The 19,305-nt window shown below is 37.4% G+C and overlaps 1 protein-coding gene across 4 annotated transcripts in view; it reads left to right on the plus strand.

Moving 5' to 3' along the window:
- Positions 1 to 19,305, plus strand: part of LAMA2 (laminin subunit alpha 2) — a 516,934-nt gene that overhangs the window by 400,155 nt on the left and 97,474 nt on the right. For all 4 annotated transcript variants that reach the window (XM_036024687.1, XM_036024688.1, XM_028508983.2 and 1 more), the window contains 5 exons: positions 4,506 to 4,668; positions 5,917 to 6,127; positions 13,116 to 13,232; positions 13,918 to 14,081; positions 15,395 to 15,533. In XM_036024687.1, coding sequence (XP_035880580.1) covers positions 4,506 to 4,668; positions 5,917 to 6,127; positions 13,116 to 13,232; positions 13,918 to 14,081; positions 15,395 to 15,533 — 794 coding nt within the window. The remainder of the gene's footprint in view (positions 1 to 4,505; positions 4,669 to 5,916; positions 6,128 to 13,115; positions 13,233 to 13,917; positions 14,082 to 15,394; positions 15,534 to 19,305) is intronic.

Raw genomic sequence — 19,305 nt, forward strand, 5'->3', positions numbered from 1 at the left:
CCCCCAGTTCTCTAGGGGTTAGTTCTTGACATCTGCCAGTCTGATTGGGAATCAGACTGGAAGCCATCTCTGGACAAAAGCCCGGAGAGCGACACTCTTAATAAAAACAGGTTTAAAAAAATAGTTCTTAAATATCTATTAATATATCATAAATGTGCATTCATGTTTAGAAAGTAAGAAAAAGGGTTTGGGTGGATTTTTTTTTGTTTTGTCATTGTTGGTTGTTTTATTTTTTCCTTTAAAAAAGTGAGCTATTTTTATTAGTCTACAATGTTATGCATTTTATATAGTTTGCTTTATGATATAGCCGAGTAAGTCAGGGCATGAGATAGAACTTCAAGGCAGATCCGGACAGGTAATTCTTAGGAATCATTCGCCAAGAAGAGACAGAAACTCCCCAAAGTTCCCCACTACAAGAAGCAACAGAATTTTAATCTCAGGTGTAATCTGAGACAAAACATGTCAGGATATGAAACAGAAATTACTTTTACCAGAAAATTCCCAGTTAATTCATGTGGTCAGTCCTCTGCCTGATGAAGTTATGCTTTTCATGGTTTTGTTGACCACTGATGCCACCTGGAGTGCCCACCTTCCCCCAATGAGCGGAAAAATAATCCCACTGCAGTTTCACTGTGCCTGCGCACCGGAAGGCACTCGTCAATATTCATGAAACATTCCTTTTCCTTCCCTATCAGTCTCCAACACTCGACACCAAGAAGCCTATCCCGTGAACTATTGTTATCATTTCAATCAAACATTGGTACATAAGAATAAATGTTAATACATGTTTTCTGCAGGCTCGATTACCAACACTGATTACTCTTCTGCATTGTGCCCTCCACCTCCCTGTTTGTGCACTGCACAAAGGCTACCAGCAGGGGACAGAGTGTAAATGATATTTAACCAGGCTTCGCTCCCCATCCACTATCTATCCATCAGAGAAAAGGGCTAAGCACCATCAAAGGTGTCTCCCATTCCTGAAAGTGTATAGCAGTGAAGCAGTCTGGTTGTGTTTGTTCACATCGAGCACCTTTTTCTGATTCACGTGAAGTGCCATGTGGGGTAGCTGGGATTCTGTGCCTGAGGAATATGTGAATACTACTCTCTCCCCTGGCAAGTACTAACATATATGATTACAAAAATCATCACCACACCCCTATTTAAAGAACTTGGGCAGAATTAATCCAACTGTTAAAGTTTCATGAAAACTTAAATCTGAATATGCCAGAGTTAAACTAAATTCCAACTGAGATGTGTGTATGTGCTGCAAGGCTTTGTAGTGTAGGGGATTTTTACAATAAGAAAAGGCAGCTCATCAGAAGCTTTCAGTGGGTAATGCAACACATCCACTCCTTTTTTTCTCTTAAAATGACAGTAACTAGAATAATTACCAGTACTTTTGGGTTTCATTCGTGGCAGTAAACTTCTGGGGAGAGTGAGTGCTTCCGCCTGGCACTATCTTGTTCAGTTTGATTTTTAGATAGATGGAATACCTAACTCACCTTATCTTCTGTCATAAGGCATGGCCTCTTTACAGATAATCGACATCTATTAATCTAAAGCATTCTTATCTCAGTATAATTTTTGAAGTATACTTTGCTGTGACTCCTGATTAGGTTATGAATGAACTACATTTCATTCCACACACTATAGGAAGTAGTGGGTGAACATATACATAAACCCAGCAGTGTATGTCCTGACATATAATGGGCCTTAGTCAAGGCCAAGCATCTTTGCTTTCTGTTTCTCGGATCACAGTGGTATTTGTCATTTAGGATAAATTTACCAGTCAGAGAACTTTTTTCAGGTTCATTATAAACAATAGCTGTGCTTCTCCTGAGGAATTATTTTATTTGTATTTACATATACTGTATACCTCTTAATTACCTCATTTTTGCCCCCCGCTATGCCTTGGCTACTAAGATGCTTGGGTCTAGGTTTAGGATTCACTGCACTGAACATTATGGAATGACTTTTTGTCTGTTAGCATTTCTTCTGATTTACATTAATTTTTTAATCTTTACTATCTCCTTTTAGGTTGATTTTATCTTGTTTTAAAGAAATTTTAAAACTACTTCTAATTTTCTTTGACATAAGGTAGAAATGAGTAAATTTAAAAAATATATTTATTACAGTGATTTTTCAGTACTGTTAAAACCATGCCAAAGCTGTAGTGTACATCTCTGAATAAGAGACTAACACATTCACCTTTAGTTTAAAAGTGTTCAGAGAGTTTCTAACTTCCATAGAGGCTGTGGAGCAATCACTGCTTTTCTGAAGCAGTTTTTGAGTACACTAATAATTTTTCCTGGCTGCTTATATGTTGCTTTAGTTTAAAAGAAATGATGCATTTCAAAAGGCACAGCCATATTTTCCTTTCTCTCTCTGATATCATCCTTTTTCCACCAGATTATTCTCTGCAGAAATTCAGCTTTGGGAATGGTCCACGAGAGAAAAAGGAGGCTACAGCTCACATAGCTGCTCCCCTCAGTACCACCTATGCCCCAAACCTAAATTCAGTTAACAAGCAGCTTTGGCAGGTTGGCAACTGGGGTTCATCCCTTTAGTTAAAAAAAAAAGTGGTGGCAAATTAAATCAGTGGTTACTTACATGCTACAACAGGTGCAAATCAACTGCACAGGGGCATGCACTCAGACTAAAAACAGGGGCTGTGTGACAGGCACAGCCAAATCTGCTATTGCTTTTCTCGAAGTCTAAGAAGTAGAAACCTTCTCAGATATCGTCCTCATCATTCTAGCGTGATTCCCACATAATATGCCAGACCAAGGAACTTTCAAATCAATCAGTCCACGGTCATTATGGTCCCTTAACAAACACGACACAGCCTAGGTGGTATATTGCTAACAATGGGGTGAGATCTTGAGAAGGCTCTTTGGCATGTTTCAAGGTTGACTGTGAGCCAGCTGACCAAGACGGAGCCATCTTCTCTGCCTTCTAGGAATACAGCACCTGAGCAGTCATTTCTACCAAAGGGCTAGGAATGCCCATATTTGTTCTTCAAAACACCTGATTCAAATTGTTCTACAAATTAAACTGTGGCTATTTCAGGGGAAAGGGCTGACTCAGCAAACTTTCTAACCAAAGACATTTATCATGAAAATAGAATTAGAAAGATGCATATGGAAAGGGTAGAATCATAAGTAGAAACTCAATTTCTTCTACCAACCCAGTGATTCTCAAACTCCCTAGCATGCATCCAAAGCTCCTGGAGGACTTGTGAAAACATAGACTGCTGGTCCCCATCCCTGGAATGTGTAACTCAGTAGGTCTGAGGTGGGGCCTAAGAATCTGAATTTTAAACAAGTTTTTAGGTGGTGCTGATGCTGCTCATGAGGAGACTACATTTCAGAGTCATGGTACTTCCCCAGCCTAATGACACCCACCGTGGCTGCTGTGTGTGGTCTGACAAGGTGCACCACTTTCAAGAGCGTGGCCCATACTGTCCTTGGAATATCTCTGACCAACACCAATCAGAAAAGTTTCTCTAAGATAGAAATGGATGTTAGGATTTTTCATGTCTTAACGAGGTCTTAGCATAGTGCCTTGAATGGTAGAAAATGCCTCTTGGCCAACCCAGAGCCCTCATTCTAGAGATTTTCATGGGTAATACTGTAGAAGTAAGGGTTTGGCAGACAAAAGAGTTAAGAAAAATATCTTCTAGCAACTTGTTAAATTAATGTTCCATAGAACACAGTTCAGGAAAAGTTGGTCTAAAATTAATGGTAGAACTGTGGGAATGTTTCAATTCACCAGTTTTTCAAATTTTTATTTGACATAGAATTCTTTTCTCACATGAAATCTTTCCCAGAATACCAACCTGTAAAAGAAATTCTTGGCAGAATAGACATCATTTCTAGAATACCTGAAGCACCTAGAGAATCCTAGATTTCCAGAGAGCACAATTTGAGACCCCACTTAATGCATAATAAACACAGACTCTGATGATGGATGTTATTGCTGGAAGGCATCTTTGAGCCCTAATCTGTAACACTTGTCCCTGGACCAGTGGTCTTTTCCTCCTTTAAAAACATGAACACAGAACTGCATTGAGGTGCAAAGACAGGTTTGTTTTTAGGTATCTCCTCACTGATAGTGCTTCTGTACTCAATATTTTCAAAAAGGCTGAATATGGTTGTCTTACTAATGATGTAGACCTTACGTTTTCAGCTTCCAAGTGCTATGCTATATCTCATTTTTCCCCTCACCTGAAAGGAATTTGAGCCACATTTTTCTGTATTTCTTCTTTTTGAGATATAGACACCCTGCTTTCATTACAGTGCCCCCCAAAAGAAGCACAGTATAGAGAGGTGTTGCATTACCCTGTTAGCTAAGGCCTGTTGTATGAACTACCTCCCTTTCCCAGCAGGAGCACCATGGCGGACTACATTTCACTTGGAGATGGTCGGGAAGAGCAGATTTGAGTGACATTTTTGCATGCGGCATTCTTGTTTACTAATTGGTAAAATTTGTTTTACCTCCTGCAGCTGTAAATGAAAAAGCTATAAAACTAAATGAAACTCTAGGAATTCAAGACAAGGACTTTGAGAGAAATTTGCAAGGGCTACAGAAAGAGATTGATCAGATGATGAGCGAACTGAGGAGGAAAAATCTAGATATGCAGAAAGAAGTTGCTGAAGACGAGTTGGTGTGAGTAGATTCCCTGTCATGTTTTCACTTGATAAACTGAGCTTTCCAGATTGTTCACAGTTTCCCAAATTTTCCATCACACACCTGAGTATAAGATACTTTGCTTGCTATTTAGTTTTTATTTACTTAGTTATAATTTAGCTTGCTCTAAAATAGATTGAAAATATGTTTTTGCCCATATATAAATAACCAAGTAATTAAACTTTTCTGGTGCTGTCCCCTCTATAATTAGGCTTATGGGCTTGCTTTATTAATTGCCTGTATTTGGAACATTTACACTATCAATAGTTTTTTGTTTTGATGAAAATATCTTTGAATACATAAAGCTATGAACTTTGCAGATCATCCTGTATGTTCTGTCATCTCACAAAATGCTAAATAAGGGTCATCAAATAATAAATGCTTAATACCTTGACATCAGGGTTAGGAATTTGAGGTGGAAATAAAAATAATAGTGATTTTACTGATGTTAATTAACTCATTCGACCACTCACTCAATAAAAAAATACATTTTTGCATTCATAGCTAAAGTGATGGGATTATTAATACTTCAATAATGATTATTAAACTAACATTAGCAATGCCTGATAACTTGTTAGAAATACAAATTATCAAACCTCACCCCAAAACTACTGAGTCAGAAACTGTGGGGGTGGGGCCCAGCAACGTTTTGATGCCTACTAGTTTCAGAACTAGTGTTTTTCCAGCATTCAGCCTCTTTTAAGGGCTCAGATATTTTCACTTTAGGAAAACTATTGTTAATCTCAGGAAACTCCCAGATTACTCAGAAGAAAAAAAAAGTAGATTAAAAACATGGCTTTATACTAGCATGTCGATAAGAGTTCTGTTCACTTTTTCTAACCAAACATATCAATATATTTATACCTTATATTTAAAGTAACAGGAAATGTTGCATTATGTTGAATCAGGTAGCATTTTTATTGGTGTGTGAAATAAATCATAAAACTCACTTCATCAGTCAGATTATGAGAATGAGGCCCTTTCCCATTGAAATTTTATATTACTAACAAATTAAAAATCTGTGGACTGGGGTTTAATTTTAACGGTAAATAAACTTTTCAGGCATCCGTTTTCAACTTAGTTTAGTATATAGCCAGTTGTCTTTAAGCATTGTCTTATTTTTCCATTCTTTTCATATTAGCATCTCTTTGTAACACAGTTTAATACCAATAAACCCTGAGGAAGTGACAGGGCTCACTGTGTGCGGTTGGGCTGGGGTGTTTGCAGGGCTGCGGAAGGCCTGCTGAAGAAAGTGCAGAGGCTGTTTGGAGAGCCCCGAGGGAAAAACGAGGAAATGGAGAAGGATCTCCAGGAGAAATTAACAGACTACAAAAACAAGCTTGATGATGCTTGGGACCTCTTGAGAGAAGCCACGGATAAAATCAGAGAAGCTAATCACTTATCTGCAGCAAACCAGAAAAACATGACTGCTCTGGACGTGAGTCTGAGGGGCTGTTTCATCCACAGCTGGGGCTGCGGGGTGGGGGTCGAAGGAACGTGGTGGCTGAGTTAGCTCCCTTGCAGAGATCTGGAATGACAAGTCTGAAAGGAGACTTCCGAGAAGCAGAACAGGGAGTGCTCTTTCTCCTTTTAAAATCCATGCTCATGGTCCATAAAATCAAATAAAATGTAAATAACTCAAACTGTTGAAGATTTAAAAACAGTGCAGTGTAGAGGAAGGAGCTCTTCAGTGGGAGTCAAAGGACTTTGGTCTCAGTGACAGCTGTGCCACTAACTAGAAGTACAAGTTTGGGCAAGTCAATTCAAGTCTCTCAGCCCTGGCCGGTGTGGCTCAGTAGGTTGGTGCGTCATCCCCATGCACCAAAACCTCACAGGTTTGATTCCCAGTCAGAACACACACCTAGGTTGCAGTCTTGACCCTTGGAAAGGGCAACTATGGGAGGCAATAGATGTTTTCCTCTCACATCAGTGTTTCTCTCTCTCTCTCTGTCTCTCTCTCTCTCTCTCTCCTCTCTTTCTCATTCTCTCTCTTAATACTTAACATGGCAAATTGATCACTTTTCCCAAGAGTAAATTTTTGTCCAAGCAATGGCACAAACCTGTATTTGGTATTTAAAAAGCAACAACTTTCTCTCAGAAACAAACTTACCTTTGCTGTCTTCACCGTATTTGACCCTCAACAGTTATGAAAAGAGTAGCACACCTAAATATCTTCCAACAGATAATCTCACCTTCAGCTATAACTGAACTCTCGCTGCATATTCGTGGAATGACAGTTGAGTAAAATGAATCTGGATTTTTTTTTATCTACTCGTTTCTATCCATTTTTCTTTGGATTAAGAGGAAGACAAATTAATTTTTTTTAAGTTTTTTTTTCCAGATCTCTCTCCTGGGAATTAACCTTGTCATTCTGATAGAAAATTGAAGAGGCTCACTTTTTCCTTAACTGATGTATCTAATCTGAACCAATCTGGAGTCCACTGACATGCTGGCAATATTAAAGAAAAAGTTCCATCTTACGAGGCAGGGTGCTGGGCCGTTGTGTTGCCAGAGGTTCCAGCACGATTCATCCTGCCTGGTCACACGCCAGTGGTGTCACTTACCCAGAGGTGCACCTCTTCCCTTTGTGGCAACAGTTGAAGAAATTAAAATTACCTGTGTGGAAAGTATAGTGAGCATTTAGGAAACAGTTCAAGAAGAGCTACAGTGGCCCAGTAAATGGTGTTTTTAGCTATTCCTTCCTTTTAGTGATGTTTAAAACCAGGAGCCATTGTTCTTGCCCTACCCTCTCCCCCACCCACCCTGTTCCCCAGAGATGCCTGGAGCTTATATAGTCAGTGCTGGAGTTCTAAGTGGTCCTTTTCATATCTTCATTTTATATGCCATGCTTAAGTAAAGGCTTGTTAAAAATGGCCTAGAGTGAATAGATAAACTGATTAAATTAATATAAGTCAGGCACAGCATATTTAAGGCTATTTGCCAAGGCTGATTGATGTTGATTACCCAGTTGGCGCTAGACTAGCTAGAAAGGAATGGCCCAGAGAGTTTGTCGAACACACAGGTTCCTTGGACTCGCAGACTGAGTTGGCTGGTCCAGGGTATGGCCCAGGATCCATATCCTAAAATTTTTCTTGGGTCAATCTGATGTGCATACTGGTGTGAGAACAAACAATACATTATATCCCTTTGATTGAATAATAAGTTGTTCTTTTAAATAAATAACTTTATTGTACCTGTGTCCACCAAGGGGTTCATCTAATTAAGACTTAGCTCAAATAGGATTTTTTGGCCCTGGCTAGCATAGCTCAGTGGATTGAGCATGGGCTGAGAAACAAAGGGTCACCAGTTCGATTCCCAGTCAGAGCTCATGCCTGGGTTACAGGACAGGTCCCCAGTGGGGGAGTGTGTGAGAGGCAACTACATATTGATGTTTCTCTCCCTCTCTTTCTCCTTCCTTTCCCCTCTCTCTAAAAATAAATAAATGAAATCTTTAAAAAAAATAGTTTTTTATTTATTTTTTTAATCTAAGCATGCAATTTTTATTATTAAAAACATTTAACAAGCCCCTACTAAGTTCAGAAGACGTGCTAAACACAAAAATTGATAATGTCAAGTACTGGTCCACATTGTATGGCCCTTGGACAAGCAGCATTAGCTTCAACTAGAAACTTGTTCAAAATGCAAATTCTAGGACCCCACTCAAAACTAGCAACTGAGAAACTGTGAGTAGAACCCAACAACGTGTGTTTAAAAATTCCTCCAGTTATTCAAAAGCAACCTTACACTTGAGAACTTAATTTAAAATAAAATGCCATGTCTGATGACTCTAGGTGGCTTGTATTTATTGGGAGGCACACACAAGTAAACCATCCTATACACTAGAGTAATTATAGAGTCAAGCAGAGAAAAAAAGAATATCTCAGTCACTACTGGGCTTAGGATGGGCTTCACAGAGTACCTGACAGAGGACCTAACATCATATGTTAACTCCTAAAGGGTGGGGCACTTGCTAGTCAAAACAGAAGGGGAAGAACATTCCAGAAATAGGAAAAAGAACATATGCCAAAGTACAGAAAAAAAAAAGAGTAAGACATTCTGGGGCAATTCAGTGGTTTGATAGGATTGAAATGCATACTGCATGTGAACATGTGAGGGGATAGAAAGCCAGCAAAGACAGAGCCAGGCTTCGTGTTATAAGAGAATTGCATTCTGAGACTAAGCCAAGGAATTTTGGTTTTTATTCTGAAAGCTATTGGATGCAATTGAAGTACTGGAATCATGGATTAAAATTACATTTTTTGGAATTGTGAATGGTTCATGTAAACTGTAGAATTGGTTTTGTGTTGGGAAACAGTGTGATACAAGGCTAGGAAAACAGGCCAGGGTAACATTTAAAGTCTGTTAGACATCTACCATCTCATGGTGCCACTGGTAACCAGGGTGTTTGAGGTTGAACAGGAATGATTCCTGGCCCCATAGAACTTAGTTTCTCCAAAATTCAAGAATTTTAACCTTTTACTACATGTAATTCTATGATTAGCAGGGGCTGGGAGAATGGCAAAACAGCAGAAACAACAGCATAATAGAAACAATAGCATCACAGCAGAAATTGAGAGAAATTGATAGACATGTGATGAAGCATCTTGGGCCCAAACACAGAGCCCTAAAAGTGTAAATCACTCTAAAAAATGTCACATCGAGTAGTAAAGCTCATTCATAAGCTACATAAAAGTCTGTAGGAGAAGATGGCTCTGCAAATGGTATTTGGGAACAGATCAGAGAAGGCTTTGAATGCAGCCTTCTGGGAGCCAATGGGGTTAGAAGGGCATTTCCAGCAATGGAGAGAATGCGGAGGAACTTTGTGCCAATGAGCAGAGAAGATGAGCAGGGCAGTGAAATAAAAGAGCACGTATTGAACAGGCTGTCCCCATTCTATCATTACAACCTTGTGAAAGACAGGGTTGCCATGAAGGTAAAGATCGAGTTGCTAGACAAGGGACTGACTGGAAGGTAGCTTTCACAGCTTTCAGTCCACCCCACACAGTTCACCCTCACCCTTGCCAACCCCTCACATATGAAGTGTTAAACTTACTGAGCTCTGGAATAAATTAAGATCTAATTAAAAGTTAAAAGTAGAACTACAGTCAACTGTGGTATTTAACTGGAATCACTTAATTATGCTTACAGAATACTTTGGGAGAATAATTCTGTATATACGGTCCTCTTTTTTGTTCCTTAGACACTTGAAGCTGTCTACCTTAGGAATTTTATATCCTACATCATTATCTATATTCATTGCCTCTCTTTATTTACTTTTATATCATTCATCATTGCTTAAAAATATACATTAATTTTTCTCATTAATTTTTTCCCTCTTCCAGGCAAGTCATAAGGAACACAGCTCCTTGTTCACTCTATCCCGGCCCAAACAGTGTCTGCCATAATCTCTTTTCTCCAATGAATAAATAAAGTGCCATAAAACAAACACAAAAACGTGTTACATATATACTTTTTATTAATATTTAGGTGCTCCAAGTCTCCATTTTTTTCCTTGGCTCAAAGTTAGGTTCTCTCAGTGTCTGATCCGAAAGTTAGCGACCTCTGAAATCTCCTGAATCTCCAGATCATTATTTCTGCTTTAGCATGATAAAGGACACATTTTGATTTTGCACAACAATTGGTTCCATAAAGTGATTTGAATAGAGCTCTTATAAAGATTCTAAGTCACTACTTCATTGAAATAAAAATGTATGCAGCTTTTCGCCTAATGTACATGTGGAAATGTTCTCCCTTCCATTGGTACAGCATTTTAAGTTACCTTGATTCATTAATATGAACAAGCCATGTTGAAATTCTTGAATGTCTCTGTACACAGTGCAACTTTAAATCAGTTCATGTGAAAACTAAGGGCTATAATTAGTAGTTATGTAAAAGAATGTCAGACCCTTGGAAGATAAAGTATGACTTGTAATCAGGAGCATTGGGACTACCGCTGTCTTCACTGACCCTGAAGGAGGAAGGGACATCTTGAAACTTCCCTGTATTAGCCAGTGATAGCACTGGTAAGCCAAGTGTCGCCAGTTCAAGTTTCAGGAATGGACTCTAATTTCATTTATTCATTCAAGCATATTTATTGAGGAAACTCCTCTAGGTATTAGAGATATGATGATACATAAGAATGTTTTTGTGGAATGTATATTAGAGTGATGGAGAAAGTCACTAAAGCAATAAATAAATAGTATATATATATGGCCATGAACTCTGGAACATGGGTAAATATAATAGTAAGTGATATGTTTAGTGACATTGCATGATACATTCAGTATGTTATTCTCCATCAGCTACATACAGTTCAGCTGTGGGTTTTCACTAGTCCCTGTGCATGAATATTGTGATGAATTGGTGTTGCTGATTTTTAAATAACATGTGCAATTAAGATGGTTCAACCTATACAAAAAATAAAATATTGTCTATGTCTATATAATATAGAATATAATTCAGATAAATGAGGGCTAAGAAGAAGAACAAAATAAGGTAATATAATAGTCAACAACTGCATTGTGTTTACTATGCTCCAGGCAGTGTTCTAAGCTAGTCCTCAAATTTTACTGTGTATATCACCTGGGGTTCTTGTTACATTCAGATTCTGAGTTGAGAGTTCCCAAAAGTCATTGAGATCAAACATTTCTAACATGCTCCTTGAGGCTGCTATTGCTGCTGGTCAATGGGCCCTGTTTTGAGTAGCATGTCACCTTAGTGAATCTAAATTACTCACCCCAGGTTTCATAGCTTGTGAGCATGGGTGGAGCTGGGATCCCAGCCCAGGCAGGCTGCTGCCTGATCCTGGTGCATGATAACAGTCCTCTAGTCTATGGGAAATAATTGAGAAAAAGACGAGTGCTGTCTTAGATAGGTGATCAGAGAAGTGACCATCAGCAGAGAGTGAAGGAGGAAGTCAGACAAAGAACTGGAGAAGAGCACATGGTTAAGGGAAATGCAAGTGTAAAGGCTCAGGTTCAGGGACAAGGTGTATATTAGACAAGATGTATATACCTGGCAACACACTGAGAGGGGAAAAGGTAGGGAAAGAAGGATGTGAAATTAGTGCTACCCCAGTGCAAACAAGAAATGCAGTTTCTACAGCAGGTGAGTCAGTACTTTCACAGCTGAAGGCCCAGGTTTTATCATTAGGTCAACCAGGGTTGGATCTTAACTACGTTGTACTAACTGTGTGACCTTGGGTGAATCACTCAACTTGTTCAATTTTCTATTCTACTTATTGTTCTTTAATTGTTATTATTAAATTTACTGGGGTGACATAAGTTAATAACATACTATAGGCTTCAAGTGTATAATTCTGTGACACATCATCTGTATATTGCATTGTATGTTCACCACCCTAAGTTAAATCTTCTTTTTTCACCATATATTTGACGCTGTACTACTTTCCTACCCACTTTTCCCAGTGGTAACCACCATATTGTTGTCTGTGTTTGTGAGTTTTTGTTTGTTTCCCTTGTTTGTTCCTATTCTTTTAAAAGGTAATAAACACTGGATCGATTGAGTTAATGTAGAATTAAATAAGAAAAGTTTATAAAACTACCTGACACATATTCAGATCAAAATGAATAAGTAAAGTGACATTATTATTTATATAAAAACATAAATGGCAGAGGCTTAAAATTATAATCGATGCTGTAAAATCCACAGGCAAAAAAGTGATTGGAAGAATATAAATGAGTCAGAAGTAAAAAGAAAAAACAATAGGCAAAGTCATTTTCCAAATAAAGAAATAGCACTAAGTCTCTCTCAGTGATTTTACTCTTCTAATTTTGGGATAAGTTTCATGTAGTGTTGAGACAAGCTATCACTTACGAAGAAAATTTAGAGTCTGCTCTATTCTTGTAGAGTCTCCATTAAGTTTATTCTTCCATATGATAGTTTCTCTCTCTTTTTTTTGAAAAGTACATTCCCTAAATTCCCTTGGAAATCCAATTTCTTTCAATTTTTCAAGAACTCCCTTGGAATAAACCTGGTTGTGTATAAGCTCATAAAATACTCACTGGAACTTAGATTCTGAAATTCAACATCTAGTTCCAATGTAATTCACTGTACTATCCCATGTTCAGTAATATATATTCAGCACTTACATTTTACTTAAAAAAAAAAGGTTGTTCATCTTGCTTTAAAAATAGTTTTTAATTCCTCAGCTACTGTCACATAACTTTTCTTCTCTTGAATGACTTTCTCACAGTGGGGTGAAGAAAGTACTTGTATAGGCATTTAAGTAAAATAACCCTTGGAAGATTGGCTGAGTGGTTTGCATTACTCTTATCTGGCCTCATTGTCAACATGGCATACGTGTTTGCCATGGCTTTGTTAGACAGCTCAGGGAAGTCAGGAACTCGGTCTTCATAGGGTTTTCCCTGAAGGCGTTCTGATGTTTTGTTCATACTGTACTACAGAAAAAGAAAGAGGCTATTGAAAGTGGCAGACGACAAACTGAGAACACTTTAAAAGAAGGCAAAGACATACTTGATGAGGCCAACCGTCTTGCAGATGAAATCAACTCAGGCATAGACGTGAGTATTTGATAAAACCCAAAGTAAAAAGAAAGATGGTAATGATGTAGGCTTTCACAAATGGGAATCAATGAGAAATCTCAGTAATGTAAGCAAATGCTCATGTTTTTTGTCTTGTGGGTGAAAAGTTATTTTTGCATTTTTGTATTGTGACCCTGCCCACCTACTGGCAACAGTTAGAACTTCCTATTGTTCTCCAATAGATAAAGATGTCTGCGTGAGGGTTCTCATCCACTCCCACACACCTGTATTTTTTCCACACTGAAGAAGGATATTACTTGTTGCTAGGATAGCACTTACAATCTGTCTCAGTATTCATGCAACATTAGTTAAAAGAGAAATGTAAATCTACAAACAGACTTTTTAACATACTGTCTAATGCAGTAGACACTAATATATGGTAATAAAAACAAATGGTCTAAAAGATTCTAATGAGGATCATTTAAGCATTTATACCTGCGAAGCAGTATTTTTTTTAAAGATAGGTTCTTCTTGATGTAAACTGTGTATTTTCTAATCTCATTAAATAACACCTTCTATTCTCTATTTCCTTTTTGCTATGTTGGTAAATTTGAAGTTTCATAAAAAATTAAGGGTGTGTAATTTTATCTCAGAGACTAATTAGTAAATGAGAGAAGGCTTGGATTCAGTTTCTCAAAACACCCTTTTTTTCTCTCTATAACAGTATGTTAAAGACATTCAAACTAAATTACCACCCATGTCTGAGGAGCTGAAAGATAAAATAGATGACCTCTCCCAAGAAATGAAAGACAGGAAGCTTGCTGAGAGGGTGTCCCAGGCTGAGAGCCATGCCGCTCAGTTGAATGACTCATCTGCTGTCCTTGATGGGTATGTCATCTGTTGTTGGAAATGTCTGTGCATCCTGATACTCATCCAATGGTTCTGACTCTCAGAAATGGTAGAGAATTGCTTTCAAATCTTGATTTCTGTAATTATGAGCACATGAGCTACGTGGCCTCTCTGTGGAAGAGCCTAATTAGGATGGTCTGGACAGAGCCCCACTGGAGCAGCATCAAACATCTGAGCTAAAAGTGGATTCCAGTGTGGCTGGGCAGGGAGTGAACACAGCCCCAGGCCACGCTTAGAAGACGTGGCTTTGTTCTTCATTAGAGAACAGAACTGTTGCGTTATTAGCATTTTAAATAATAATGTATAAGCACACAGTCTGCTGCAAATTTCAGTTTTATATTTTTAATGAAACCAAAACTATCTATGGTTTAAAGGGTGGCTTTTGAAAATGTGGCCCCATGCGTACTCGTTAAGTCATTTTTTTATTTTCGGACTCCAGGGAGACACGATATATTCCTCTGTGAAATAACAGCTCACTAGAGCTGGGATTCTCATGTGGGTCAAAGGAGGGAGAGGCAAGTGGGGAGGTGTGTCTGATTTATGAACAGCCTTCTAAGTAAAACTGGTATGCTTCCCTACAATTATAGAGGTGTTATTAGCCCCAAGAATAATTTTCCCAAACAAATCTGTATTTCATATATGACGTGTGTAGTGTTCTGTTCCACTATGTAATACTCAGTGATACAAAGGAAAATATTAATGTTTGAAGGCCCATAATTCATGCACAGTTCATTTTATAACAAACTTTTGCCAATTTAGCATACAGGGCAGTAGATGGAACAGTAAATTAGAAGTCAGCAGATGCTGACTCCAAGCCCTTAATTGGCAACGTGTTGGACAGGTGACCTGAGACAAACTATTTAACCTTCTGACAGTCATTTATTCTCATCAGAAAAATACGCCTGCCCTAGAGAGATTTGATGAAATTTATTCCATCAAATTCCATTTGATGAAATGTGGTACAAGTGCTCTGAAATGTGTAGCATGCTTTACAAACGATACGAAGGAGCATCTTGCTGCACGCGCTTGCATGATGTACACAGTTACAGAAGCTTTGGGGCATGCTATGCATATGTAACAATCTGCCAGTAATATTTCATAGCTGAATGTTTTAGAAAGCTGTGTTTAAATCGAAAACTATAACATAATACAGTAACTAGGTAGCCCACTATGATGTGTAAATTATCATAATTCTATTGGCCATGGTTGCTTAGGAACCATATTTGTTTTAAGTTGGGTACTCTTCATTTGACTACCTGCTCTGATATTCTTCTTTGGGGTAATCCCAACAGAATCCTTGATGAGGCTAAGAACATCTCCTTCAATGCCACAGCAGCCTTCAAAGCTTACACCAATATTAAGGACTATATTGATGAAGCTGAGAAAATTGCCAAAGAAGCCAAAGGTCTTGCACAAGAAGCTACAAAACTGGTAAGAAACAAATAATGTTATATACTGAGAATGGAGGTCCATCTGTTTGAATAAGTACCTAAACTAAATTTCTCAACTCCGAATGTTTTTTTCTTTTGGAAAATCCTAGTGAAATAGAATCTTTGTTTTGAATTATTTTCAAAGGTTTCTTTTACATGTTATCCAAAATAAACTCTCTAGGTACTGTAATCACAGCAGAATTCGCTGTCATCCTCTATTTAGTACTGATAAAGGTCTTAAAATTATGACAAACGCCAAGTAGGTCTGTTCCACCAAATCACAGAAGAAAAATAGTCAAACATAAGATACTGGACAATGAAATTTGTCACTATTATTCCACATGGCATCAGTGAGAAAGTGCTTTGAAAATTAAGACATTGCTTATAGTCACACACAAATTCCTTACCTGGGAAGTTTGACTATAAAGTGCATCTGTTACAAAATGCATCAGATCATATGCTTCTAAAATATTTATACTATTTTTATTAATTGAAACCGTTGCCTTCAAAGCCACCCTTAGCTGCTGTTATTGTTCAAAATAAACTTGAAACCAAAATTTTAGAGTTTCAGGGCTCCAAGTATATAGCACATTATCTGAGTGTCTTCAACAGCAAGAAATCTTCATCCTTTACACCGAGCAACATTTTGTGAATAAGTTACGTGGTAAGTCATGGTACTAATATTTTAGGTCAAAAATATGTGATAGGAAGCACATGTTGAGTTAAAGTGTACATAACCATTATTTACTCCTTTAGTTTCACATAAAATCTCCTTGATAAATCAAAATTTCAGGAATAAAAAAACCCAATTCAACATTTGACTCCGAATGAAATATGCATAAATAATTGGTATTAAAGAAAGAGATCAGTATTTTTTTTGTTTGGTATTGGTCACAAATGCTTTTTGGATCTCAGGGATATTAGAGTTATTCACCACAATTTTAAAACATTTATTTTGTGGTCATAATGAAAACATTATACTCCTTCAGCAATTATTACTGTTTAGTTTTCTCTGGAATGAGTTCCATTACTGCCATTATATTCTGTTTCTTTCTTATTCAAAATAGTGATACAATTATTGCAGAAACTTCCTTATACTTAGTAATCCTTTGAAAATCAACCTATTTTTTAAATCCAAACTAAATTCTTTATCCATCTTCTGATAGATAATTTTCTATTTTAAAGACCCTAATTTCTAAGTTCATTTTCATCTGACCTATACTTTACTGGATGACCATTTTCAGCATCAAACACAGTGCCTGGCAAATGGTAGGCACTCATAAATGAATGATGAAAAAGTGAATGTCATTCTAATTGGTATTTTTCATGCCTTTTACAATCTCTTGTACCATTAAAAATCTTCACCTCACTATTGTCATTATTTTAGCCTTAAACGCTTTTAACATTTTATGTTAAAGAGCTCTTTAGTTTCACCCCAAGCTAATACTACCACTTTATACTTGGGAGACTCCCGATTTTATGCTTGCAGGAGATACGCGCTTTTCCTCACCACTATGTTTATGTGTGATAGGCTAGCCCACTTCAGACACAGAGCCAGGATGGTCATAATGCAGTGCAGCATGTCCCCTTGTTAGCATGATCCCTTCTCTCTTTCTGTAAACTGTGTGAAAATAATTACATGTCTGAAAAATTACAAAGTAAGTGCTATAGGGAACCACTGGTTTATTAAATGGCTAATGGCAAACACAAAGAAGACTGATCTGCCCCAGAAAAGGATGGTTTCAGTTGAGAAAGGTTGGGCACGCTTGATATAAGGTTGCTCTGTGCAAGAGTGGAGGAGTGAGGGGCCCTCGGTGCCATCAAATGACTTGCAGTGAATGATCCACCTTTATTTCCAGGAATGACTGGCATCCTCTATTTTATCTGTTGTTTCTGAGGCCTGACCTTTTTCAGATTCTCTGGGCCTCCTTCCTAACTCATCCCCACTCAACAACACAAGGGTACAAGTGCTAAGGACGGAAGGGGAGTAAGTGTCTAAAGACTCATGTCAGTGTGGTTAGAAAAAGTGTCCACCCTGTTAAAGGGACAAGTCCCCTGGTGGAGTCACACACTTTCCTTTATCTTCTCTTTACTCCATCAGAGTTTTAGTTCCCACTAACCCCGCCCTGTGTAGCAGAGACTCCATTTTATCTAGTCTCTTGCTTGCTCTGTGCAATCTGCTCCCATGGTGGCTGCCACCGTTTCACAGCTTGGTGACCCTGATGTTTTGTTTTATTTCTACTTCCATTTCCCAGAAAAGAATATCTCCAGAATTAAAATTTAAGCTGACGATAGACCCCCCAGTGGACAGCAACATGAATAACCACAAATGACCCCCTGAGTGTTTCACTCTCACTATTCAACACACAATAGTCCATGATTTTCATAGAGTTAACATGTGGAGTGATATATAGCAGCTGATCACTAAATGTAGATTACTCCTCCCATCTCCAAAAGCTGATGTTAGTGTCTAGAATGGCTAGTATGCTCTAGATTTTCAGAATTGGCAAGATATTTATATTTCCACAAAAGATAAGAAAGCTGAATAGAGAAGAACATTTCAAAAGAAAAATAAAATTGCTTTCACTATTTAGTTTGTGGTAATGTCTGTATATCTCTTTGAATGTAGATGTCATATAGGATTTTTTAATTTGTAACAGTCAGGTTCTATAGTGGTATGCTGGAATTTCTGAAATCAAATTGAGGGGGAAAGATAGCGTATCAGAATTAGGGAATTAGAGGACCTGTCTTAAATTTTAGCACATCTTACAGTCTATCCTGATCCCTCCCTCAGCTTAATTCCTATAATATAGTCTCCCAAGCTTAGAACTTAATTTTTTCATCTAATTTAATGTTTAATCTTCAATCACACCAGTTTGTATCTTCCTCTTATCATTGACACAATTAGGATGCTAATAAAAGATGCTTATGAACTATTTATTGATAAATATGATATACTAAGCATACCCACATTTTCAATTTATCTTTAAATTTTTAACCACACATTTAATGTACTTAATGTGTAAATGCCATTAGGAAACACAACCCACAGGGTAATCAGAGATGAACAGAATTCTAACTTGCTCTTAAACCTGTAATAATCATTTGTTTGTTATTTATCATGCTAATAGAAATGCTTTCCAACCTTTACCTACATAATTCATTTTCCCTTTATTGTAAATTTTCTTTTCATTCCTATCATTCTTTTCTTTAATATTATTAATATCATTTCTAATATTTTTTATTAGTCTTTGAGTCCTTATGTAGCAAGATTCTTTTGACATCACTACTGTTGGTTAATAAATCATATAGTTAAACACTGTAAATCTTGTTTAAACATTACATATGATTAAACATTAAGGCATTTCTAATAAGTGTTTATTTAGAAATATGGTAATGTAATCTCTTCAGTCTGTCTTATTTAATATTTACTTTGTGTAATTGGATGAACCAAAATGCATAAAAAACCCTTGCAAGGTCATTTTTGAGTTTTTATATCCTACATAGAGAACTGGGCAAATATTGGCAGAGTACATAGTACATTCAAAAGGCCCTATGAAATACTCATGTAGTCATTCAGGCTGTAAACTTTAATCCCCACACACCTTCTATTTTATCCTGTCCTCCACTACTTGAAAGCCAAACAGTAATGTTGACTTCTTATTAATATCTATAATCACTGGCATTTTAATTTTACACCAGTGTAGTATTAATGGCAAAATGATATAAATGCATAATTGGTATAATTGAATTTGCTAAGAAAGCTAGTGAGC

The sequence above is a fragment of the Phyllostomus discolor genome, chromosome 4 (assembly GCF_004126475.2).
Source record: "Phyllostomus discolor isolate MPI-MPIP mPhyDis1 chromosome 4, mPhyDis1.pri.v3, whole genome shotgun sequence".
NCBI lineage: Eukaryota > Metazoa > Chordata > Mammalia > Chiroptera > Phyllostomidae > Phyllostomus > Phyllostomus discolor.